Source organism: Mytilus galloprovincialis, chromosome 5 (assembly GCF_965363235.1).
Source record: "Mytilus galloprovincialis chromosome 5, xbMytGall1.hap1.1, whole genome shotgun sequence".
Classification (NCBI taxonomy): Eukaryota; Metazoa; Mollusca; class Bivalvia; order Mytilida; family Mytilidae; genus Mytilus; species Mytilus galloprovincialis.
Window position 1 is genome coordinate 81,199,695 of NC_134842.1, and position 26,606 is coordinate 81,226,300.

Sequence of the window (26,606 nt, forward strand, 5' to 3'; positions counted from 1 at the left end):
TGTTATCTATTAATCATGTGTTTCTTTGTCTAATACGTTCTCCTATTTATGTGTATTGTAGTCCTGTAATATTATGTTGTCAGTTCAATGTTATATTTAACATTGCCATTAAAGTGCGAGGTTTGGCATGCCACAAAACCAGGTTCAACCCACTATTTTTATCTTTAAAAATGTCCTGTACCAAGTCAGGAAAATGGCCATTGTTATATTATAGTTCGTTTCTGTGTGTGTAACATTTTAACGTTGTGTTTCCGTTGTGTCGTTTGTTTTTTCTTATATTTGAGTGTGAATTCACATTACTATAAGACGTGTCACGGTACTTTTCTATCCCAAATTCATGTTTTTGGTTTTGATGTTATATTTGTTATTCTCATCGGATTTTGTCTAATGCTTAATCCGTTTCTGTGTGTGTTACATTTTAATGTTGTGTCGTTGTTCTCTTCTTATATTTAATGCATTTCCTTCAGTTTTAGTTTGTTACCCCTATTTTGTTTTTGTCCATAGATTTACGAGTTTTGAACAGCGGTATACTACTGTTGCCTTTAAGTAATTATACCCCCGTAAAACAGTGGGGGTATACGGTTTTACCTCTGTCTGTCCGTCCATCCGTCAGTTCGTCCCTCCGTCCCATGAATATTTTTCATCGCATCTTTCTCAGGAACTACATTAAAAGGATTTCTGAAATTTGGTTTCAGGGTTTATATGAGTCAGCTATACCGTGTGATGTGCTTTCAAATTCAACAACTTCCTGCTTACCTTATACTTTTAGCGGGGCGGGGTATCATAAGTGAGCAGTAGCTCACAGACTCATTTGTTGAATTCTTTGTTCTATCATTTCAAAAGTAACAGACGCGGTTATGTGTGAATATGATTTAGGAAATAAATCATCACCGTGGATGTTAACATGTTATTTCTCCTATGTCTTGTATTACTGGGATGTTCAAAAGGTTTTTATTTATTTTTTCAATATATCTGTCATTTTAAAATAAAGTTACTATTGCGATCATGCTTGTTCGATAAGGGTCATCAAACGTTTAATGGAAGCCGATTGTATCAGGTTTTCAAAGATTGATAGCAATCGGCCCTTGACAACATTTTTGAATAATAAAATGTTTTGAGCTTTCGGTATAACGATATAAGGCATGTCCCATGAAAAATGAGGTCACAAACCATAATTTCCAAGTGTGGGAGATGGGTTAATCACAATATCACAAATGCTTCTAAAAAAATCCTAAGGATGAATATTGCCAAGTGAGGTTTTATTTAACACAGTACTTTAAAAGAGAGAAAATTTAAGATTTAAGAAAAAAATTTAATGAACGACAATGGATGCCAAATTCTTGAAATGACCTCATTGTGCCATGTGAGTTAAAAGTAAGTTATTCCATTCTGAGACTCGTTATTCACGGAACTCTTTTCTCCACCGTCTGATTTCTGTGAATTTTGTTCAGGCCTGCAAACAAACAGAAATAACAGGAAATATGTATTATGTATATCAAAAATGTGTATGATTAAATTAGCAAATAAGTAACCAGGAGTCAAAATTGTCATGATAACGTTTGTTTTGTTCGGAAAACATGTAGTGACGTCACATTCTTTTGTTTATTTCTTTCTTTTAGTTCGAAAATTCTCAATTCCAGCTTGACAATTCTTATTATTATTATTAATTAATGTTTCTTAATATGAAAAAAGAGATAACCAAAGGACAAAGATGTAAACAATTCACCGTTTCAGAATCTAATGCATTCTGGGTAATATTTTCAAAAGTGTACACCAAAGCGTGGTGATTGGTTTAAAACGTCTTAAACAATCGAAATTCAACCAATGACGTAACGTTATTTTCATTTTGGGGTACGGACAATGCAATTACCCATAGTCCTTTAGATTCTGAAACGGCCGACGGTATTCATATGAGCAAAGCTATTTTCGTATAGTAAGAAATAAAAATTCCGTGATGAAAAAAAAAATCAAATCAGAACACCAACGGCCTTAGTTATACTACAACATGTACCAGTATAACAGAGAAAAAAAAACCAATTGATAACAATTGGATGACAGACTCCTGGCAAGGGACAGGCACATAAAGAATGTGACGGTGTTTAACATATTTTTGAGTGTTCAGCCATCTCACTAGTCTTGGAAAGGGGAAACAAACCAACATAATCAAAAACCTGTAAATATCTCAGATGGAAATGGCTTGAATCATGGGATTGGTTCTTGCATACAAATCATATATCAAAAAGACAATTCACTTAGAGGCTCGTTAGTGATTTTGTTACTTATTTTTTATTTGATGCTTTTAAAACTGTTAGTCTTCGTTATCGTGATCAAAGAGTTTAAGAAAAAGAACAGTGTACATATCGGTGTATGCAATTATCATTTTTAAATCAAGTAATTTTACCTGTTGATATTTATGGCATCATTCACGTACTCTGGAAGGATAATGTCTGTGGTTTCTGGAAGGTACAGTGACAAAATGCCTCCTGTCAATCCAACAACTCCATATACAATAAGTGGCAGTGCACTCCCAAACTTTGATGGAATAAGTGTTCCCTAAATGAAATAAGTTATTCAATAACAGGCATTGTATTGCTATAATGTTTTGAAAAAAACCCACAGCTAAAAAGTTTTTTTTGCAATTGATGAAGCACAAAGGAAACAGAAAATAAAACGAGTCTACGTTCTTCTCGTCTTCTTCAAAAAATTTAGTTTATGTTCCAAAAGCACTATTCTCACCTCTTATTGAGCGTTTTTGGTGCAATTGAATGCGATGAGGACAAACATTTTATCAGTCGAAAGTTCTAACTTCTCTGGGGGTTTTCCTTTTGTTTATTTATTTATTTTATATCTAAAGCTTTTATACTCTATTTAGGCATTTTTTTTATTTTTTGCTCAGGATATTTTCATACTGCTTTGGACGTCTATTTGATTAAAATGTATTTCACTGAGTTTCACTGAAATCCATCACTGGTTTGAAGAAGTCTGGAGTTACAAATCGATTAACAAAACTAACATTAAACATTCGATTCGCTAAGGGTGAGAGGGTATTGCACCACAAGTGCATACACGAGTTATCCAAATAAGATCACAATATACAACCATCAAAACTTGATTACACATAAGAAAGGTAAACCAGCTTTCCGACAGCCACTGATGCCCTTTTTATTTTGTTTATTTCTGGAGACAAAACATGTGTTTAGCTAGGTGTTTTTACATTCAGAATAAAACAGCTGTTGCTTCCTTACCAACTCAGCGATGTATGCTGATGAGATAGCTCCAAGGCGTCCTGTCATGCTGGCAAACCCTAGTGATGATGCTCTCAGTACAGTAGGGAAAAGTTCGGCGGTAAACATATAAACAACAAAGAAAGCGATTGATACAAAAAATTTCCCAATCATAGCTAGGCTGGTTGTTAGCCAAGTTTGTGCTGAAAAAAAAAAGATTTTGAAATAATTGAAACGTAAATCAAACTTTTTAGCAAAATGAAATACATGATAACAAATCAAAACCTTTTCTTCAACACAATTTTCATGTTTATTTGTATTCATAACAACATTGTTTTCCCGTTTAAACACTGAATTTTTGTTCATAGTATTCCAACATAAAAAGTCACCTTAGAGTGATTTGCTCATCAAAGTCTATTTTGAATTTCTATACCATACACTCCCTTAACACCGGTTTTCCAAAATTTTGCTTCTTAAGATTCCCGGTAAAAGATAATCTAGGAAGACGTCTAATTGCGTAAGTGATATATATGTTTTACTTTTACTCACATTCGTTAGCGTATAAATACGTGAAAATTGTACTTGTACACGTGACCCCACCAAGAATCATTACAGTGCAAAATAACTTCTTTCTTCCAATTTTATTTGTTGTATACCAACAAAACAATATTGCCAAAAGTTCAGCAGACGAGGACGCAGCATAATTCACAAACAAATCACCACCAAATTTGGCCACGTTCATGGATATACCATAATAGACCAAATTAAGAGCAAACCTGAAAGTTCAAATATAATATGTATCACTTAACAATCTAACTGATCTAAGAATATTCGTTCATCTTCGATAGGCAAGGATATTGACCAGGATTCCTACTCTTCTCCCTTGGCAGATTGAGTTAAAATTTCGGATTCACGAGGTAATGATTTCCAACGGTCGCAGTTGTAACTGGCTGCATCCAATCGAAATGCGCATTTAATAAAGATGATCACGTGTAACTGCAGAAAATGTAAATACATATAAAAAAGAAGATGTGGTATGAATGCCAATGAGACAGCTCTTCACAAGAGACCATATGACACAGAAATTAACAACTATAGGTTACCGTACGGCCATTTTAAAATTCCAATAGAACATGGTAAGTACGGGTGTGACGTCACACTCAAATTGCAAGGTTAGATGTATGTTTTAACAACGCCATCTGAGATCGAAATGGACTTTTTTGTCGTTTTTTGCTTGCTTGCAAATAAATAAAATCATTTTAAAAGTAAGTTTTCAGGTTTTAATTCAGTTTTTAATCGTAAAGCAGTTGGTTTTCTAGAACGTTTGTGTATCATCAAAATAAATCAAAAACTGCTGCCTATCGAACGTATCTTATAGATCCGCTCCGAAGTACAAAAGTTAGTTCAGAATTTTCCTATTTACCTATGCTAGTTTTAACATGGGTCTGGATTATATTTGGCAACATACTTTCACTCAGTATAAAGATCTTGACAATTTAAATATAATGTCAAAATGAGCATAGAGCATGGTATACTATATATATGTTGTTTTAAAATCACATACATACCAGTTCAAACTAACGATGGTTAATCTCCACAGCAAAGACTTGGATTTTATCAATTCTTTTAAAAATTGTGTAAATGTAGCTGTGCGTTCGTCTTTAATCGTTATGTCTTTCACTGATAGGGAAAGAGTCATGTTGTTCACCTTGGCAATGGTTTTGAGAGACTGCATTGCTTTTTCCATTTTTCCTCGACTTATAAGCCATCTTGGAGATTCATCTAGGAAGCTGAAATAACAAAACAAAGGGCTGTACTCAACGAATATGCTTCTAAATAAAATAAAATTGGGGTTTCCTTCAGCAACCCAAAAACATAAAAAGTGGTCGATATACGATCTTAGCCAAATCATGTTTTTGTGTTGTATAAAATTATTGAAGAAATGATACCAAATCCTAGGCTTAATCAATAAACGTAATTTACGTACATGTATACATGGTAAATGATTAAGTCAAGGATTTTGTAACCACAAATTAATTAAAACTTTTCCTAAATTCTTTCATAGACACAAGGATTTTGATAGGTAGTTTGGCAGTACGTGTATACATACATAAAAGGATTTGGATATGTAATTTGGCTGAATACAATGATTTGGATAGAAATTTGGCTGTACGTGTAGACATAGATACAAGGATTTGGATAGGTAGTTTGGCTGTACGTGTAGACATTGATACAAGGATTTGTATAGGTAGTTTGACTGTACGTGAAGACATTGATACAAGGATTTGGATAGGTAGTTTGGCTGTACGTGTAGACATTGATACAAGGATTTGGATAGCTAGTTTGGCTGTACGTGTAGACATTGATACAAGGATTTGGATAGGTAGTTTGGCTGTACTTGCAGACATTGATACAAGGATTTGGATAGGTAGTTTGGCTGTACGTGTAGACATTGATACAAGGATTTGGATAGGTAGTTTGACTGTACGTGTAGACATTGATACAAGGATTTGGATAGGTAGTTTGGATGTACGTGTAGACATTGATACAAGGATTTGGATAGCTAGTTTGGCTGTACGTGTAGACATTGATACAAGGATTTGGATAGCTAGTTTGGCTGTACGTGTAGACATTGATACAAGGATTTGGATAGGTAGTTTGGCTGTACGTGTAGACATAGATACAAGGATTTGGATAGGTAGTTTGGCTGTACGTGTAGACATAGATACAATGATTTGGATAGGTAGTTTAGGATTTGGATAGGTAGTTTGGCTGTACTTGCAGACATTGATACAAGGATTTGGATAGGTAGTTTGGCTGTACGTGTAGACATTGATACAAGGATTTGGATAGGTAGTTTGGCTGTACGTGTAGACATAGATACAAGGATTTGGACAGGTAGTTTGGCTGTACGTGTAAACATTGATACAAGGATTTGGATAGGTAGTTTGGATGTACGTGTAGACATTGATACAAGGATTTGGATAGGTAGTTTGGCTGTACGTGTAGACATAGATACAAGGATTTGGATAGGTAGTTTGGCTGTACGTGTAGACATTGATACAAGGATTTGGATAGGTAGTTTGGATGTACGTGTAGACATTGATACAAGGATTTGGATAGGTAGTTTGACTGTACGTGAAAACACAGATACAAGGATTTGGCTGTACGTGTACACATAGATACAAGGATTTGGATAGGTAGTTTGGCTGTATGTGTAGACATAGATACAAGGATTTGGATAGGTAGTTTGGCTGTACGTGTAGACATAGATACAAGGATTTGGATAGGTAGTTTGGCTGTAAGTGTAGACATTGATACAAGGATTTGGATAGGTAGTTTGGATGTACGTGTAGACATAGATACAAGGATTTGGATAGATAGTTTGGCTGTACGTGTAGACATTGATACAAGGATTTGGATAGGTAGTTTGGCTGTACTTGCAGACATTGATACAAGGATTTGGATAGGTAGTTTGGCTGTACGTGTAGACATTGATACAAGAATTTGGATAGGTACTTTGGCTGTACGTATAGACATAGATACAAGGATTTGGATAGGTAGTTTGGCTGTACGTGTAGACATTGATACAGCGATTTGGATAGGTAGTTTGACTGTACGTGAAGACATTGATACAAGGATTTTGATAGGTAGTTTGGCTGTACGTGTAGACATAGATACGAGGATTTGGATAGGTAGTTTGACTGTACGTGTAGACATTGATACAAGGATTTTGATAGCTAGTTTGGCAATACGTGTAGACATTTATACAAGGATTTGGATAGGTAGTTTGACTGTACGTGAAGACATTGATACAAGGATTTGGATAGGTAGTTTGGCTGTACGTGTAGACATAGATACAAGGATTTAGATAGGTAGTTTGACACTGTACGTGAAGACATTGATACAAGGATTTTGATAGGTAGTTTGGCTGTACGTGTAGACATAGATACGAGGATTTGGATAGGTAGATGGCTGTACGTGTAGAGTTCGTAATAAAATCGGGTTATTCCATCCTAATTTGTACATTTTATGTGAAGCAGGATCTGCTTACCCTTCCGGGGCACCTGAGATTTTTGGTGGGGTTCGTGTTGCTTATTCTTTAGTTTTCTATGTTGTGTCATATGTTATTGTTTGTCTGTTTGTCTTCTTTCATTTTGAGCCAGGCGTTGTCAGTTTATTTATTGGATATGTAATTTGGCTGAATACAATGATTTGGATAGAAATTTGGCTGTACGTGTAGACATAGATACAAGGATTTGGATAGGTAGTTTGGCTGTACGTGTAGACATTGATACAAGAATTTGGATAGGTACTTTGGCTGTACGTGTAGACATAGATACAAGGACTTGGATAGGTAGTTTGGCTGTACGTGTAGACATAGATACAAGGATTTGGATAGGTAGTTTGGCTGTACGTGTAGACATTGATACAGCGATTTGGATAGGTAGTTTGACTGTACGTGAAGACATTGATACAAGGATTTGGATAGGTAGTTTGACTGTACGTGAAGACATTTATACAAGGATTTGGATAGGTAGTTTGGCTGTACGTGTAGACATAGATACAAGGATTTAGATAGGTAGTTTGACACTGTACGTGAAGACATTGATACAAGGATTTTGATAGGTAGTTTGGCTGTACGTGTAGACATAGATACGAGGATTTTGATAGCTAGTTTGGCTGTACGTGTAGACATTGATACAAGGATTTGGATAGGTAGTTTGACTGTACGTGAAGACATTGATACAAGGATTTTGGATAGGTAGTTTGACTGTACGTGTAGACATTGATACAAGGATTTGGATAGGTAGTTTGGCTGTACGTGTAGACATAGATACAAGGATTTGGATAGGTAGTTTTGCTGTACTTGCAGACATTGATACAAGGATTTGGATAGGTAGTTTGGCTGTACGTGTAGACAAAGATACAATGATTTGGATAGGTAGTTTGGCTGTACGTGTAGACATTGATACAAGGATTTGGATAGGTAGTTTGACTGTACGTGTAGACATTGATACAAGGATTTAGATAGGTAGTTTGGATGTACGTGTAGACATTGATACAAGGATTTGGATAGCTAGTTTGGCTGTACGTGTAGACATTGATACAAGGATTTGGATAGCTAGTTTGGCTGTACGTGTAGACATTGATACAAGGATTTGGATAGGTAGTTTGGCTGTACGTGTAGACATAGATACAAGGATTTGGATAGGTAGTTTGGCTGTACGTGTAGACATAGATACAATGATTTGGATAGGTAGTTTGGGTGTACGTGTAGACATTGATACAAGGATTTGGATAGGTAGTTTGGCTGTACGTGTAGACATTGATACAAGGATTTGGATAGCTAGTTTGGCTGTACGTGTAGACATTGATACAAGGATTTGGATAGGTAGTTTGGCTGTACTTGCAGACATTGATACAAGGATTTGGATAGGTAGTTTGACTGTACGTGAAAACATAGATACAAGGATTTGGCTGTACGTGTACACATAGATACAAGGATTTGGATAGGTAGTTTGGCTGTATGTGTAGACATAGATACAAGGATTTGGATAGGTAGTTTGGCTGTACGTGTAGACATAGATACAAGGATTTGGATAGGTAGTTTGACACTGTACGTGAAGACATTGATACAAGGATTTGGATAGGTAGTTTGGCTGTAAGTGTAGACATTGATACAAGGATTTGGATAGGTAGTTTGGATGTACGTGTAGACATAGATACAAGGATTTGGATAGATAGTTTGGCTGTACGTGTAGACATTGATACAAGGATTTGGATAGGTAGTTTGGCTGTACTTGCAGACATTGATACAAGGATTTGGATAGGTAGTTTGGCTGTACGTGTAGACATTGATACAAGAATTTGGATAGGTACTTTGGCTGTACGTATAGACATAGATACAAGGATTTGGATAGGTAGTTTGGCTGTACGTGTAGACATTGATACAGCGATTTGGATAGGTAGTTTGACTGTACGTGAAGACATTGATACAAGGATTTGGATAGGTAGTTTGGCTGTACGTGTAGACATAGATACGAGGATTTGGATAGGTAGTTTGACTGTACGTGTAGACATTGATACAAGGATTTTGATAGCTAGTTTGGCAATACGTGTAGACATTTATACAAGGATTTGGATAGGTAGTTTGACTGTACGTGAAGACATTGATACAAGGATTTGGATAGGTAGTTTGGCTGTACGTGTAGACATAGATACAAGGATTTAGATAGGTAGTTTGACACTGTACGTGAAGACATTGATACAAGAATTTTGATAGGTAGTTTGGCTGTACGTGTAGACATAGATACGAGGATTTGGATAGGTAGATGGCTGTACGTGTAGAGTTCGTAATAAAATCGGGTTATTCCATCCTAATTTGTACATTTTATGTGAAGCAGGATCTGCTTACCCTTCCGGGGCACCTGAGATTTTTGGTGGGGTTCGTGTTGCTTATTCTTTAGTTTTCTATGTTGTGTCATATGTTATTGTTTGTCTGTTTGTCTTCTTTCATTTTGAGCCAGGCGTTGTCAGTTTATTTATTGGATATGTAATTTGGCTGAATACAATGATTTGGATAGAAATTTGGCTGTACGTGTAGACATAGATACAAGGATTTGGATAGGTAGTTTGGCTGTACGTGTAGACATTGATACAAGAATTTGGATAGGTACTTTGGCTGTACGTGTAGACATAGATACAAGGACTTGGATAGGTAGTTTGGCTGTACGTGTAGACATAGATACAAGGATTTGGATAGGTAGTTTGGCTGTACGTGTAGACATTGATACAGCGATTTGGATAGGTAGTTTGACTGTACGTGAAGACATTGATACAAGGATTTGGATAGGTAGTTTGACTGTACGTGAAGACATTTATACAAGGATTTGGATAGGTAGTTTGGCTGTACGTGTAGACATAGATACAAGGATTTAGATAGGTAGTTTGACACTGTACGTGAAGACATTGATACAAGGATTTTGATAGGTAGTTTGGCTGTACGTGTAGACATAGATACGAGGATTTTGATAGCTAGTTTGGCTGTACGTGTAGACATTGATACAAGGATTTGGATAGGTAGTTTGACTGTACGTGAAGACATTGATACAAGGATTTTGGATAGGTAGTTTGACTGTACGTGTAGACATTGATACAAGGATTTGGATAGGTAGTTTGGCTGTACGTGTAGACATAGATACAAGGATTTGGATAGGTAGTTTTGCTGTACTTGCAGACATTGATACAAGGATTTGGATAGGTAGTTTGGCTGTACGTGTAGACAAAGATACAATGATTTGGATAGGTAGTTTGGCTGTACGTGTAGACATTGATACAAGGATTTGGATAGGTAGTTTGACTGTACGTGTAGACATTGATACAAGGATTTAGATAGGTAGTTTGGATGTACGTGTAGACATTGATACAAGGATTTGGATAGCTAGTTTGGCTGTACGTGTAGACATTGATACAAGGATTTGGATAGCTAGTTTGGCTGTACGTGTAGACATTGATACAAGGATTTGGATAGGTAGTTTGGCTGTACGTGTAGACATAGATACAAGGATTTGGATAGGTAGTTTGGCTGTACGTGTAGACATAGATACAATGATTTGGATAGGTAGTTTGGGTGTACGTGTAGACATTGATACAAGGATTTGGATAGGTAGTTTGGCTGTACGTGTAGACATTGATACAAGGATTTGGATAGCTAGTTTGGCTGTACGTGTAGACATTGATACAAGGATTTGGATAGGTAGTTTGGCTGTACTTGCAGACATTGATACAAGGATTTGGATAGGTAGTTTGGCTGTACGTGTAGACATTCATACAAGGATTTGGATAGGTAGTTTGGCTGTACGTGTAGACATAGATACAAGGATTTGGACAGGTAGTTTGGCTGTACGTGTAAACATTGATACAAGGATTTGGATAGGTAGTTTGGATGTACGTGTAGACATTGATACAAGGATTTGGATAGGTAGTTTGGCTGTACGTGTAGACATAGATACAAGGATTTGGATAGGTAGTTTGGCTGTACGTGTAGACATTGATACAAGGATTTGGATAGGTAGTTTGGATGTACGTGTAGACATTGATACAAGGATTTGGATAGGTAGTTTGACTGTACGTGAAAACATAGATACAAGGATTTGGCTGTACGTGTACACATAGATACAAGGATTTGGATAGGTAGTTTGGCTGTATGTGTAGACATAGATACAAGGATTTGGATAGGTAGTTTGGCTGTACGTGTAGACATAGATACAAGGATTTGGATAGGTAGTTTGGCTGTAAGTGTAGACATTGATACAAGGATTTGGATAGTAGTTTGGATGTACGTGTAGACATAGATACAAGGATTTGGATAGGTAGTTTGGATGTACGTGTAGACATTGATACAAGGATTTGGATAGGTAGTTTGGCTGTACTTGCAGACATTGATACAAGGATTTGGATAGGTAGTTTGGCTGTACGTGTAGACATTGATACAAGAATTTGGATAGGTAGTTTGGCTGTACGTATAGACATAGATACAAGGATTTGGATAGGTAGTTTGGCTGTACGTGTAGACATTGATACAGCGATTTGGATAGGTAGTTTGACTGTACGTGAAGACATTGATACAAGGATTTGGATAGGTAGTTTGGCTGTACGTGTAGACATAGATACGAGGATTTGGATAGGTAGTTTGACTGTACGTGTAGACATTGATACAAGGATTTTGATAGCTAGTTTGGCAATACGTGTAGACATTTATACAAGGATTTGGATAGGTAGTTTGACTGTACGTGAAGACATTGATACAAGGATTTGGATAGGTAGTTTGGTTGTACGTGTAGACATAGATACAAGGATTTAGATAGGTAGTTTGACACTGTACGTGAAGACATTGATACAAGGATTTTGATAGGTAGTTTGGCTGTACGTGTAGACATAGATACGAGGATTTGGATAGGTAGATGGCTGTACGTGTAGAGTTCGTAATAAAATCGGGTTATTCCATCCTAATTTGTACATTTTATGTGAAGCAGGATCTGCTTACCCTTCCGGGGCACCTGAGATTTTTGGTGGGGTTCGTGTTGCTTATTCTTTAGTTTTCTATGTTGTGTCATATGTTATTGTTTGTCTGTTTGTCTTCTTTCATTTTGAGCCAGGCGTTGTCAGTTTATTTATTGGATATGTAATTTGGCTGAATACAATGATTTGGATAGAAATTTGGCTGTACGTGTAGACATAGATACAAGGATTTGGATAGGTAGTTTGGCTGTACGTGTAGACATTGATACAAGAATTTGGATAGGTACTTTGGCTGTACGTGTAGACATAGATACAAGGACTTGGATAGGTAGTTTGGCTGTACGTGTAGACATAGATACAAGGATTTGGATAGGTAGTTTGGCTGTACGTGTAGACATTGATACAGCGATTTGGATAGGTAGTTTGACTGTACGTGAAGACATTGATACAAGGATTTGGATAGGTAGTTTGACTGTACGTGAAGACATTTATACAAGGATTTGGATAGGTAGTTTGGCTGTACGTGTAGACATAGATACAAGGATTTAGATAGGTAGTTTGACACTGTACGTGAAGACATTGATACAAGGATTTTGATAGGTAGTTTGGCTGTACGTGTAGACATAGATACGAGGATTTGGATAGGTAGTTTGACTGTACGTGTAGACATTGATACAAGGATTTTGATAGCTAGTTTGGCTGTACGTGTAGACATTGATACAAGGATTTGGATAGGTAGTTTGACTGTACGTGAAGACATTGATACAAGGATTTTGGATAGGTAGTTTGACTGTACGTGTAGACATTGATACAAGGATTTGGATAGGTAGTTTGGCTGTACGTGTAGACATAGATACAAGGATTTGGATAGGTACTTTGACTGTACGTGTAGACATTGATACAAGGATTTGGATAGGTAGTTTGGCTGTACGTGTAGACATAGATACAAGGATTTAGATAGGTAGTTTGACACTGTACGTGAAGACATTGATACAAGGATTTTGATAGGTAGTTTGGCTGTACGTGTAGACATAGATACGAGGATTTGGATAGGTAGATGGCTGTACGTGTAGAGTTCGTAATAAAATCGGGTTATTCCATCCTAATTTGTACATTTTATGTGGAGCAGGATCTGCTTACCCTTCCGGGGCACCTGAGATTTTTGGTGGGGTTCGTGTTGCTTATTCTTTAGTTTTCTATGTTGTGTCATATGTTATTGTTTGTCTGTTTGTCTTCTTTAATTTTGAGCCAGGCGTTGTCAGTTTATTTTCGATTTATGAGTTTGACTGTCCCTCTGGTATCTTTCGTCCCTTTTTTATAGATCACAAGAATTTAGAAACGATACCTGTAAACTTATTGATCTTTTGAATAATCTCATTTTAAAGGTTATCAATTTAACATTTAAGTAAAAATTTTAAATGTTGTTTTCATCGGTACTAACATTGATTTTGTTTTTTGAAAAAAATAAAACCCAGCTAAATATATATTGCTAAATGTGTACAGTTATAAGTACTCATGATCATACATCCCGTTGATACTTTTTACTTATATTTGGCATTGAGGTCTTGCGTTTCTCCAACTGTTTATGACGTGTTTACACTAAATCGGTTGGATGTGTACTGATTGATACTGTAGTCTAGGAGAACATTATTTATATATTGAACTAGCTTTAAATCTATAGGTCGATACCTGTATCTTGGCATTGCACAATGTCATGTTTTTCTCTGACTGTTTATGAAGTCTTTACACTAAATCCATTGGATGTTGGATGTGTACGGATTGATTAATTAGTCTTAGATGCATGATTTTTTTATTAATTGTTAGTGGCTTATATTTGAACTAGCTTTCAGTTAACTGCGAGTACTCTCAGATCTGTTTCTAGTGTCTTTTTGTTGGGATGTACAAGTACCCGGCCATGTCCACTTGTATTTTTGTCCATCTGATGAGTTAAGCCTTTTTCAACTGATTTTTATAGTTCGTTCTTATGTTGTACTGTTATACCACTGTCCCAGGTTAGGAGGAGGGTTGGGATCCCGCTAAAATGTTTAACCCCGGCTCATTATATAGTATGTGCCTGTCCCAAGTCAAGAGCCTGTAATTCAGTGGTTGTTGTTTGTTTATTTGTTACATATTTGTTTTTCGTTCATTTTTTTTTATATAAATAAGGCCGTTGGTTTTTTCTATTTTGAATTGTTTTACATTGTCATTTTGGGGCCTTTTATAGCTGACTATGCGGTATGGGCTTTGCTAATTGTTGAAGACCGTACGGTGACCTAAAGTTTTTAATTTCTGTGTCATTTTGGTCTCTTGTGGAGAGTTGTCTCATTGGCACTCAGACCACATCTTCTTTTTTATATTAAGTAACTGCGAGTACTCTTATATTTGTTTTTTGTTTTTATTGTTTTTATTTAAGTTACTTTTTTTTTGCATGAACCGATTTATTGAGATAAGCCATTTAGTTTTTTCAACTGATTTTTTCCAGTTTATTCTTATATTGTGATACAACACCATTGTCCCAGGTTGGGAAAGGGTTAGACGCCTCCAAACACGTTCGACCCGCCATAGTTTGTATGTGCATGCCAAGTCAGGAGCCTGTAGTTAAGTGGTTGTCGTAGGTTCATATATGTCACATTTGTTTTTACGTAAATTAAATTGTTATATGAATCAGACAGTTAGTTTTCTAATTTTTCATGTCAGGGTGACATATAATTAACTTTAGTGTATAATTGTCTCATCAGCAATCTACCACATCTCCTTATGTTTATATTAGATCAAAATATCGTTAATTAAATCCTCGATTATGACATCACCGAAAAAGACTTTTCATTGGATTAATAATGCACGAGCAACATGACGGATGCCACGTGCAGAGCAGGAACTGCTTTCCCTCTCGGAGCACCTGAGTAAATCCCTGTTTTTTTGTTTGTTTTTTTTGGGGGGGTTGGGGGTTGGGGGGGGGGGGGGCGTGTTGTTTTCGATGTCGTGTTTTGGGGAATTGTTCGTCTTTTCGTCGATTTCGAGTTTTTTCCGTGAGGTTGTCAGTTTTTCTTCAACTTTTTGTTTTTAATGCACCCTTTGCAGTTTTTTATGCACCCTTTGTATTTTAATGCACCCTTCGTATTTTCCGCCTCTTTTTTTAAATACTCCAGTTTTCAAATCTACGATATAAATTCATTTTCTTCTCTGATATCTCTTATCAGTATCGAACAAATCTTAAAATAAAAAAAAAAAAAGCATATATTTATATATGAAATTTGGTAAAATTTAATACATGTACTTACAAAATTACTACCAATGCAAATATACCAATTGGTACACCGATAGCCCACATTAGAAGTTCCCATTCTCGTATAAAATAGACAAGAATCAAAAGTAAGTATAGACCAACACAAAATCCGAGATAAACACAAAACGAACCAAACAGTCTCATTTTTGGTCCTACCAATTCTGTAACTATAAACAAAAATATTTTCATTTTGAGATATATTTCACAGCTAGTGCATGCAAGAAATTGCCTACTAAAATCTTTTGCACAAACCTTAAATGATATAGCATGTAAACAACTCAAATATAAATAAAAATACACTTACATTGTAATTCACTAATCATAATCTTTAGTTAACAGTTTTTATCAACATTACTGCAATTAACTGTGCTATTTGGGCAGTCAACTTGAATTGACTGTATAAATATTTGTAATATACAGTCACTCACTGTACGACCTTCAAAAATTAGCAAAACCATACTTTATAGTCAGCTGCTAAAAGGCCCTGACATGAAAATACATGAAATAATTCAATCAAACAAAAACACTGGTATGATTTATGACCAAAAACAAAATATGACAGACTGCAAAGGACGACAACTTGAATAACTGACTTGGGACAGGCACATATATAAATAAATGTGGCGGGGTTAAACATGTTTGTGACTGCTCAACTCTTCACTAACCTAGGACAGTGGTGTAACAGTACAACATAACGACAAACTGTAAAAATCAGTTGGAAATTGTTTGACTCATCAGATCAGCATGATGCATAAAAAATCAACTAACTTAACAAGAAAACACACTAAGTACCGATCTCAGAGTACTCGTACTAGTACTGAAAGCTAGTTCAAAGCCAATAACAACTAATAAATAAATCATGTAACCCAGACTAAAGTATCAATCAATGCCAAAATATAATTATTGTCAATATAAGCGTTTTTTTGCGCCTGTCCCAAGTCAAGAGCATCTGGCCTTTGTTAGTCTTGTATGGTTTTTTAAATTTTAGTTCATTTATATGTTTTGGAGTTTAGTATGACGTCCATTTTCACTCAACTAGTTCATATTTTTAGTTAGGGGCCAGCTGAAGCCCGCCTCTGGGTGCGGGATTTTCTCGCTGTGTTGAAGACCCATTGGTGGCCTTCGGCTGTTTTCTGCTCTTTGGTCGGGTTGTTGTCTCTTTGACATATTCCCCATTTGCATTCTCAATTTTATAATATCGACAGGACGTAGACTGTAAGTTCTCATAAATGTATAGCAATATTGTTTTATACATGTATCAAAATATACATTTAATTTGTACTCGGCTCAAAACACGATAGAAATGCTCGGCACAGCCTTGTATTCAACCTGTTTCTAAGTCTTGTAACTTTTTTACATTTTGATATACGTTATAGATATTTCATATCTTTTGGATAGTTTTGTGGTGTTTCGTAAATTATACCATAGCTTTTGTTGAAACGGCCTCGGCAATAACCTCACGAGACGGGGTCGAGTAAGCTCGAGGTTGCCGAGGCGTTTCAACAAAAAGCTATGGTATAATTTACGAAACACCGCAAAACTATCCAAAAAATATGAAATATCTGTTTTAACCTATCGCATCTTTTGCGGTTTAAAATTGTATATGTCAAATAGTTTTGTTTGTTTACTTTAAAAATAATTTTGATAAGAATCGGTTAAATAACCCCTTTCGGGCCTCATAAACAAAACTCCGCCTACTTTCTCAAAATAAGCACGGGCTTCTGAAACAGCGGGAATATCAGTTAGACTTGGTTTTTCGACAGCGATGGATGCACATTTACATTGGTGACGGATAACGTTGCAAACGAAAAAACTGTTGACGGAATTAGATTTTCTGGATTTGGACGCAAGATAAGTCACAGATTTTCTGTTATTTGGATGCTTTTTGAAATCCCAGATTAAGGGTGATTTTTTTTCATTTTATTTAAACATTCGGGATGTTTTATTTTTTAATATTAATTTATAAATCTGAGGAAATGAATTTCAAAAGTATCGTTCTGATAATTTGGATGAATCATTCCACGTTTTGATTTGTACAAGAAGCTTTTATTGTCGTTCATGAATTAAAAGGAGTTTCAAAATCATCACGGCTAAAATCACATGTCGGCTATAATTAATTTGTAGTAAAAAACTCATTTAGAGTAATCAGACGCTTTCCAATTTTATTATCTATTCGTCTAATTTCTAAACATTGTTTCACATAATACATATAAAAAATTTTTTTTTTTTTTTTACAAGGATTAGACATGTGTCTATTGTTAAAGAAGGTAGGTTAATTTGTGTATGTCTTTTCTGGTATTATTAATCGGGTATTTAAACGAAAACATACATCGACGAACTTGCAGTTTGGTGTCAGCTTTTCCCTGCATAAAGGCTTCACTATCAAATTAGAATAGGGAACAGCAATAGATACATTATTTCTAAGCGTCTGGTTTTGTAAAGTGCATGTTGGAATTGTGTTTAGTGCAATTTTCGTTTCCTGTGTATTTAGTGAATCTATCGTGTAGATCTAGAACACGGGTGTCATTCGGTATATCGAGCAAAATGGTCGTAAAAGAATAACTTACTAACGATGGTCAAGCATTACGATCGGATCGTGAAAGAACTTGTTTCGGACCAGAAAAAAAAATATGTCTGTCAAAATTATTCCTTATTCCTTGATAATAATAACACTAAGTTAAAAAAAAACGAGTACTGTATTTAAGAAAACACAAAAGGCGACACACAATCCAATGCGAATCATTAAGAAATGTCACGTTTTGTATCTATAGACGTTACGCACGGTGTTTGATTTAGTAATTTGTAACGTAGTCCGAGATTACTCTGACGTCCAACGGCTGTTTTGCCCGACAAGCTGGGGCCGTGGGACGTCAGAGCTCGTCCCATATCAAAAAGTGGATATTTGCCCACCCAAAATAGATGCGCTGCTTCGTCGCTTCTGATGCCGACTGGCGGCCTTGGAATTATATAAATCGGGCATCAATCTGTTCTGTGATTGTCGTTACCAAAGAATGTCAATTCTTGCAAAATGTATATCTTCAATGATGGTCAGAATTCCGTCATCACTAGTATCGAAGTCTAGGCTTATATATTGCTTGAAAACAGTCGGTACCAAAGCTGTTTTGAGCTTCAAGAGTTTAAATTCTACCAACCCGCCTTCAACTGTAGTTTTCAAAATACAGTTCGCGAATAATTTCAGGGTCTTTTAGAAAACGAGCGCCTTTTTATCCGTAATAACAAATTCTGAAATATGGGTCTTTCAAGAAGATTGTAATGAAAGATAATCCTCGTGCTGGTCAATGGTAGCAACAGCTACTATATATATCCCCTATTTGCTTGATCCTTAATTTCAATTTCATCCTCAGATTTTGGGATGAACTTTCAGTTTGGAATTGTTCATTTATTTGAAATTAAAAAGTGATTTACAGTCCTTGAAAAAGAATGAGTATTTTTCACATGCGTCTGTCGGATGCGTGGAAATCACTGTTGGTATTTATATTATATAACAAACATTCGTATCAGCAGAGACATATCTGTTACTGGGTTCCAAAAACGAAAGCTTCGGTATCATTAAAGCTTGTGCTACATATATTTATCAACCACACTTTTAGCTTTACAACGCAAATTGTTTGCATAAAAAATAATTAACCCTTTGCATGAAATTATTGTTTTTATCCGAGATCTTCGACGTTTTTTAGATCAGCACGTACATTTGTAGCTAACAAAACTTTGAAAGAGTCAAATGTTCATGTTGATTTGTAACCTTTTAAAAGAAATTATAAAAACATTATCTCCCAAAATTATGTCATTATACAGAACGTGTCAAATGCAAAAGACATATACATGTAACACTTTAAGTCAATGGAAAATAAAATTAAATACATTACGTTACAATAATTTAATTTTGGATGTAACGCGTCTTCTGATTGGCTGACGTTATTTTGTTATGAGCCCATAGACATAATTTAGTGATGTGACCGTGACGTCATCAATGTTTTTTCATGGTTTTCTACGGTTTAACAAAAATGGAATTTAGAATTAAATTATAAGAAATGACTGTAATATTTTTTTCTGTCTATGAAGAAATAACATAAAAAATGTGGTGCACACTGTTAAATAACCCGCTACGCGCGTTATTCAGTGTGCACCAAATTTTTTATGTTATTTCTTCATAGACAGAAAAAATATTACAGTCATTCCTTAATTAACGTTCCGTGCAAAAAAACGTTCAATTTGGACGTGGTAACATTTTGGGGAGACACGGACAACTTGGTGGAAATTGATGAAAAATTGAGCGTTCCCTTAACATTGAAGGCTTAAACAAATCTTTTAAAAAATCACATTTCAGTAGTAATATATGTTTTCATAGTTCATTTGTCTATCACAAATTGTAAAATACCCTTAATTATCATGGTAATGAAAAATCTTGAACACTGGCTCTATGGTAACATTAAAGGGAGACACGGAAAATACTGAAAAAAAAAATAAAATGATATAAGTTATGTTAAAAATAAAAATGTGTTCGTACAATCTTATAAAATCACATTTGAATGTTGAGGTGCCAACCATTTCTATAATCTATGTGAAATTATAATAATATCGAAGTGCTCGCTTTCATTTTTGTGTACTCCAAATTTCAAATCTTACAGCTCTATGGAATTTCGAAAATGGCCGCTAGATTGCGACCTGACATGATATCAATAGTGACGGTTTCACACCATGAATATAATCATATTATATCCCACCTGTACAAATTTTATCGAAATCCATTTAGCAGTGTGTATTTTTGATTCGTTTATATTTGGATGGTTGGTTCTTGTTGTTACGTCTTACACGGCAAAATGGCAGTATATGAACACGGAATCATTGCTTAGTTATATAATAAAACATAACATTGAATTTATTAAAATCAGGTTTTATTTAATATCGATTCGAATGATGAATCAAGACAATTCACTATGCGTAGAATTGATTTGTTTTGTGTCCTACTTATGTATCAAGAAATGGTCAAATGAAAAATAGATCGAATACCGTGCATAACGTCATAATGGTCGCATTCCAATATATCATGATATATTTGAAACTTAATCTTTATTGTATGAGAAAGTCCAGTAAAATATAAGTATGCTATTAAATGTACTTGAAAAAGTTCATATTATTGTTGAAAACTTATAATTTTGTTGATTTTAAATAAAAATTGACCGTGAAAGATCAGTCAACACATGATTTAGATCGTGAAAGACAAGGCGTGCCCAGACTTCATGATCAGAAAACAACATTTATTTTATCAATTGATTAACTTGTAATTGGTTGAAGCGGGAAATTAATTACCAAGAATGTACATTAATGTTATGATTTTTTTTTATGATATTGAAACCTGTTTTTTTATTTAAGAGGCAATGCTACATATAATTCGGCATCCATGATAATAAGACCTCCAGGAGCGTAAATTGACAAAAAGTAAATATTATCTTTGTATGAAGCGAGAGGGGGTCTGGTTGTCCCCTTTGAAATATCTTAATGTGTACGTTTTTGTTTTCGTAAGGGTTAGATCAAAGAAGCTATATCATTTAATTTTACATACAGGTGTATTACAGATGTTCTTTTCATTAACAATTCAAACTTTTTGTTATTGGATACCATTAATAGTCATGAACAAGATATTACAGACACCATGTATACAGCTTCCGCGGCCTCATTTAAGACATATACCCCTAAGTTGACCACATCGGTCATCTCAATACCAGAGTATATGACAAACGAGATGGTATCAAGTTTAAAATTATAAATTTTGCTCACCTTAGCAGCGATTTACCAACTTCATCCGCGTATGGAGTATACAATTCTCAACGCATAAGATTTTCAAGAGCTTGCAGCTGCTACTCAAAGTTTGTAAAACATTTTCAGTCCCTGGGCAAACAATTAATTAGCCATGGTTTTGTGAAAGAACGTCTCGTTCTTTTTCTCAAACAGTTTATTGGAAAGTACCAAGACCTGGTAGATAAAAATTCAGCGTCTACTTAACAAATAATGCAGGATGGTCTTTAATTAAAGATAATAGGTGCTGACTATGTGTATAATTTTATTTACTTTGACGTTTTACCTTTATTTGTAATATTGTTTTCTATTTGATCGTATGCCTCTTGGCGTGGTTCGGTATTTGCCCATCAAGCTTTTAGGTTTTTGGATTTTGGCGTTCCTTATTTCAAAATGGTGCGCACGACTTTCAGACTGGACCGGTCCAATACGGAAAAAGCCGTATTGGTCCATGGGCTAATACGGGACGTTCACTTCCGGTTTCAATGTTCTTACGCCTACGCTTTACTAACTTTGGACGTATCTTTATGCATACAATACAATTTGCATCATATTTTTTAACTTAAACATGTTAAAATAACATAAAAAAGTTTAATTATGTTCCGTGATTTGTAACGTCTTGAAACGGAAACATTTCAAAGCTTTTTCGAGTAAAACTTTCGTTTATAATCACTGTTTTATTTCCGTAGAGGGAAATCGGTACTATTACATTTTCTCAGCATTAGGTTGGCCTTTTGTGTACCCAAGGCAGGTGAAGGAAGTCAACTTAGGAGCGCTGTGATTGGATGTAAGGGTACAATATATTTTTTTATTTATCTATGAATAACTGCAGTGTGTATATTTACAATATATTTTGAAATTAATTGAAATATTTTCTACAGAATTATTCGAAAATTCTTCATGATACTTTTTGGCTTCAATTTTAAAAACAGAATAATAAAGTACTAACAACACGCATAACTGTTTTCTCCAGGTTTTTATTATAAAAAAGTGGTAAATTTAGAAAATGTAAGTATTGTCGCCTTTGGCAGAATAAATACTACCGTTTCCCTATATCAATCATCATCAGAACGCAGACGATTCAAGAGTGTAAGAAAGTTAAACTGTCTGATTGATTCTTCCCAGCTACTTTATATTTGCTAGATCAAACGATTGTAATAGCATAAGAGTATGAACTTGGACGATAAATCATGAATTACAATGTTTACAAAATATCCATCGTGACTGTGAAAAGACAAGTTCAGATATGAATTTCTGTATCTTTTTCCCGGTAAGTTTCTTATTTTAATCAAAGAATTAAAATCATTTAATAAAAGTGTTAGGAACTGGCTGTTTCTGCATTGGTCCTGTTATAGATTCTCGATCAGCTGTATTGGCACTCGACTCGAGTCTCGGGTCCAATACAGCTAACCTCGAATCTATAACAGGGCCAATACAGAATCAGCCACTTAACAACACTATAATATAGTTTATGTCTAGGGGCATTAACATGTGAAATAATTTGTTTTCGTTTAAAAATTGTGTTATTTTTGTTCTTTACGGAAAAATATTGAAACATGGGTTTTTGTTCTTTTACCGCAAACATGGGAAAAACTAAAATATCTGGAAAAATAAATCGAGAAAGTACCCTTTTCTTTTGCACATTTTTCGAGTGCATATCAAAATAAGAACTTGTGTCAAGATATCAAGTAAAAATAAACGTATAAAATTTTACTTTATATCTTATTCTCTTAAATGTTTTCTGTATTAGTCTTTTAATTACTATATAGGGTTATTACAGAAACTTTACACTAAAATCACTGTCTTTAAGACGTTTTTCTGATCAGATATATATAAAAATGAATTTCTTAACACAACGAATTCCCTCAATATAAATAGAACACATGCTATTGTTGGGTTTTTTTCTTTTTTTTTCATGTACGTGTTTGACTTACGAAGAACAAATGGTACTAAATAGGAAACCATACTTCCAAAACCATTTATAAATTCCAAAAAGGTCACCATTTCCAAACTTGGAACGAAAGGTCTAGTCACCACTGCTATCAGCATTGACATAATTCCTAATACAAGAACTGGTTTACGCCCAATACTACAAAACATATAATTAACAATTTATATCTTTAGGTGTTTGACCTTGTTAACATTTTCATTTTTTTGTTAAGCATTCCAAGAATTCCACCTTTTTGTCTAATTTTAGTTCATGTGTAATTTAAGCAAAAATATCAATCTGAATGGTTCTGGTCGAGTAGTGACGGCGTTTTTTACTCTAGTTATTTCATCCTTAAGGTAAAAACAACTATATAGATCGTGTTGCACTTCCGACAGAACGCATCTGATTTATCGTCCTAAATCCGACCTGGCAGTCGATTTTTACAATAATTTTGCAAAGCTAAAACTTTAAAAACTTAGAATTTTCTACCCCAAGAATACATTATCTTAGCTGTATTTTGAAAAACCTTGGGAATTTTGGGTCCTTGATGCTCTACTGTTATGTGATTTATTTGGCCCTTTTGTAATATTTTGATTTGAGCGTCACTGATGAGTCTTCTGGCGTACGATTTTTTTTTACTCCTGGTATCTGAGTAGAGTTTATTTACAACCATTGGGTCGATGCCACTATTGGTGGAGGTTTCCTTCAATGCTCTTCAATTTCGTACTTTATTTTGCCGATCATAACTTTTTTACTCGAGCGTCACTGATGATAAAACTGAGAATGGATACGGGGAACGGGTCAAAGAGACAACAACTCGACCAAAGAGCAGAAAACAGCCCAAGGCCACCAATGGGTCTTCAACACAGCGAGAAAATCCCGCACCCGGAGATGGGCCTCAGCTTAACTATAAACAATAATTATACTAGTTTCTCGTTCGGACACACACTCCATTATCTTAGGTTTTTTTTTAAACGAAACGCGCGTCTAGCGTACAAAATTATAATCCTGGTATCTATGATGTGTTTTCGGATATTCCAAAAAGATTGATTTTACTGTTGAACAGGAAAAGTAAATGTGACTTTATATTTTTTATCCATGCGAACCCTTTAGGTTAGAATAACTACTTATGCAACACAATGTCAGTATATATATTATAGAAGATGGTATGGTAACCATTAAGACAAAAAGCAACAAAACAAAGCTAAATCTATACCTACATGTCTGACAGAAATCCACACAGTATCGAACCCACTAACAATCCAATGTAATGCGCCATCAAGAAGTGTGCCCGGAAAAACTTCTCATCACAAACAACGTCAAACTGAAAATATGTAACAATATTCTGTTCATGATTGGTGTACAAATCTCATAAAATGATTAAAAAGATAAATCAAGGAAGCAAACAAAAAATCAGGAATTCTAATAAACTCCAAATGGAGAGAGACCGGATGATTCTACAAGGTAAACGTCCTATGCTGTGTCGAGAAATCATATAATTTATGATTTTAATAGCGATATATAAAGATTATAATTTTTTTTATATTCTTCAGAAAAAGGTTTTTATTGCTGGATTTATTGACAAAACCATTTTGAATTCAAATTAATTGAAGAACAGAAAATATGCAAATCATTTTGTGTCTAAGTTTGTGAAATAAATGTGAAAGAGAGGTGGAAGATATCAAAGGGCCATTGAAATTCATAATTCGAAAACAAATTGACAACGATATGTCTAAAAAAGAAAAAGACCAACATACAAACAACAGTACACAAAACACAACATAGAAAACTAAAGACTGAGCAAAACGAACACAACCAAAACTAGGGTGATTTCAGGTGATCCAGAAGAGTAAGTAGATCCTCCTCCACATGTGGTACCGGTCGTGTTGCTTGTGATATTTGCATAACAAAACGTTAAACGATTGGTTTCCTTACACTCTTTTATTCCAGCACATAATAAAACTTTACCTTTGAGATAATAGTGCTCTTGAACAAGCCCTGGTCATAAACCCAACTATTACATTTTGTAGTGGTACCATTGAATTCTATCGTACATTCTGTGACATTGTAGTTCAGTTCTCCGTTTGTTGTATTGATGAATACGGAACCTGCTGCGGAGTAATGATCCAAGTCATATTGTGGAATTTGACATCTGCAACAAAAACAATTTTTTCCCACTTTTATCGGTTGAAAAGATTTAAAGACCTTTTTTGTCATGATTTCCGTGAAAGATGTTTGATTCTTGCGTGGAAGGTAACTCATGTCGATAATGAATATGTTTGAGATAAATATGAGGGTGTCAGATTTTGGCCTTAGGGTGATAGCTTATGATATAAATTAACATAGTCAAAAATGATATAAAAATATAAACTTCCATTTACAGGTTACTTATAACAAAATTCCAAAAGTATTTTCCCTCTTGTAAAAGAGCTCGTTCTTCAACAATACATGACAGAGAAAGAGGGAGAAGAGAGATAAAGGACATTTTTATTATTTCGACAATAGAACACAAAAACGACCATTAAAGTTTGCGTACAGATCCACCCGATACAACACAAAACATAGAAAAAACTAACGACTGAGCAACATGAACCCAATAAAAACCCGGGGGTGATATCAAGTGCTCCAGAAAGGTAAGCAGATCCTGCTCCACATATGGCACCTGTCGTGTTATATGTGTAAGTACAAAGCCGGTGATTAGTCTAATTCTGTACTTCACATTCGGGGAAAAGTGGACGGGATTGTGGTTACAACAATTTGATCATATCCGTCGACAACAGTTACTGTAAAAAGATATTTTATAACGGTCAAGCAACTTGTGATGGCGTCCGTAAAAATTTCGGAGGGATGATTTCAACTTCACCACTTGAAACTCTTGGTTCATTAGCCTCCTTGTGAGCAGCAATCCTCTATCAAGGAAATAATTATATGAAATTTAAGCCCTGGAATATCGTATCAACTGGGAGATATACACTCCATATGCAGATGGTACTGGATTGTTGATGGGGGACTTTACGTTTTGAATTCTCCTTGGAGTTAGGTATTTTTGTTATTTTACTTTTTGCTACATAGAAATGGAAAGTTAAGAATTGGGAAGCTGAAATCATCTCAAGTCATACAGTTTTGTTCTCAACCGAGTCAAGATATGAGACAGACTTATCTGTATCCTTCATTTTAAAGTCGATGGGATAAATGGTTTCAACATAGTCAACAATCTTTGAACTATACTGTGAGAGGACATCATGTATATAGCGGAAAGTAAGGTTAAAAGATAATGCTAGCTTCTTTATTTTTCATTCTTCCTTAGAAGCTCCTGTATGTAGTC

The 26,606-nt window shown here is 35.1% G+C and overlaps 1 protein-coding gene across 1 annotated transcript; it reads right to left on the minus strand.

Moving 5' to 3' along the window:
• Positions 1–1,298: 1,298 nt before the first annotated feature.
• On the minus strand, positions 1,299–25,422 carry LOC143074769 (organic cation transporter protein-like). Its single transcript, XM_076250054.1, has 9 exons — positions 25,250–25,422; positions 24,502–24,605; positions 23,286–23,440; positions 15,530–15,701; positions 4,793–5,014; positions 3,774–4,000; positions 3,246–3,427; positions 2,402–2,553; positions 1,299–1,453 (listed from the first exon to the last, which is right to left on the minus strand). Exons 2-9 carry the CDS (start codon positions 24,558–24,560, stop codon positions 1,369–1,371), a joined length of 1,254 nt encoding a protein of 417 aa, XP_076106169.1. The 5' UTR covers positions 24,561–24,605; positions 25,250–25,422; the 3' UTR covers positions 1,299–1,368.
• Between the last annotated feature and the right edge of the window lie 1,184 nt (positions 25,423–26,606).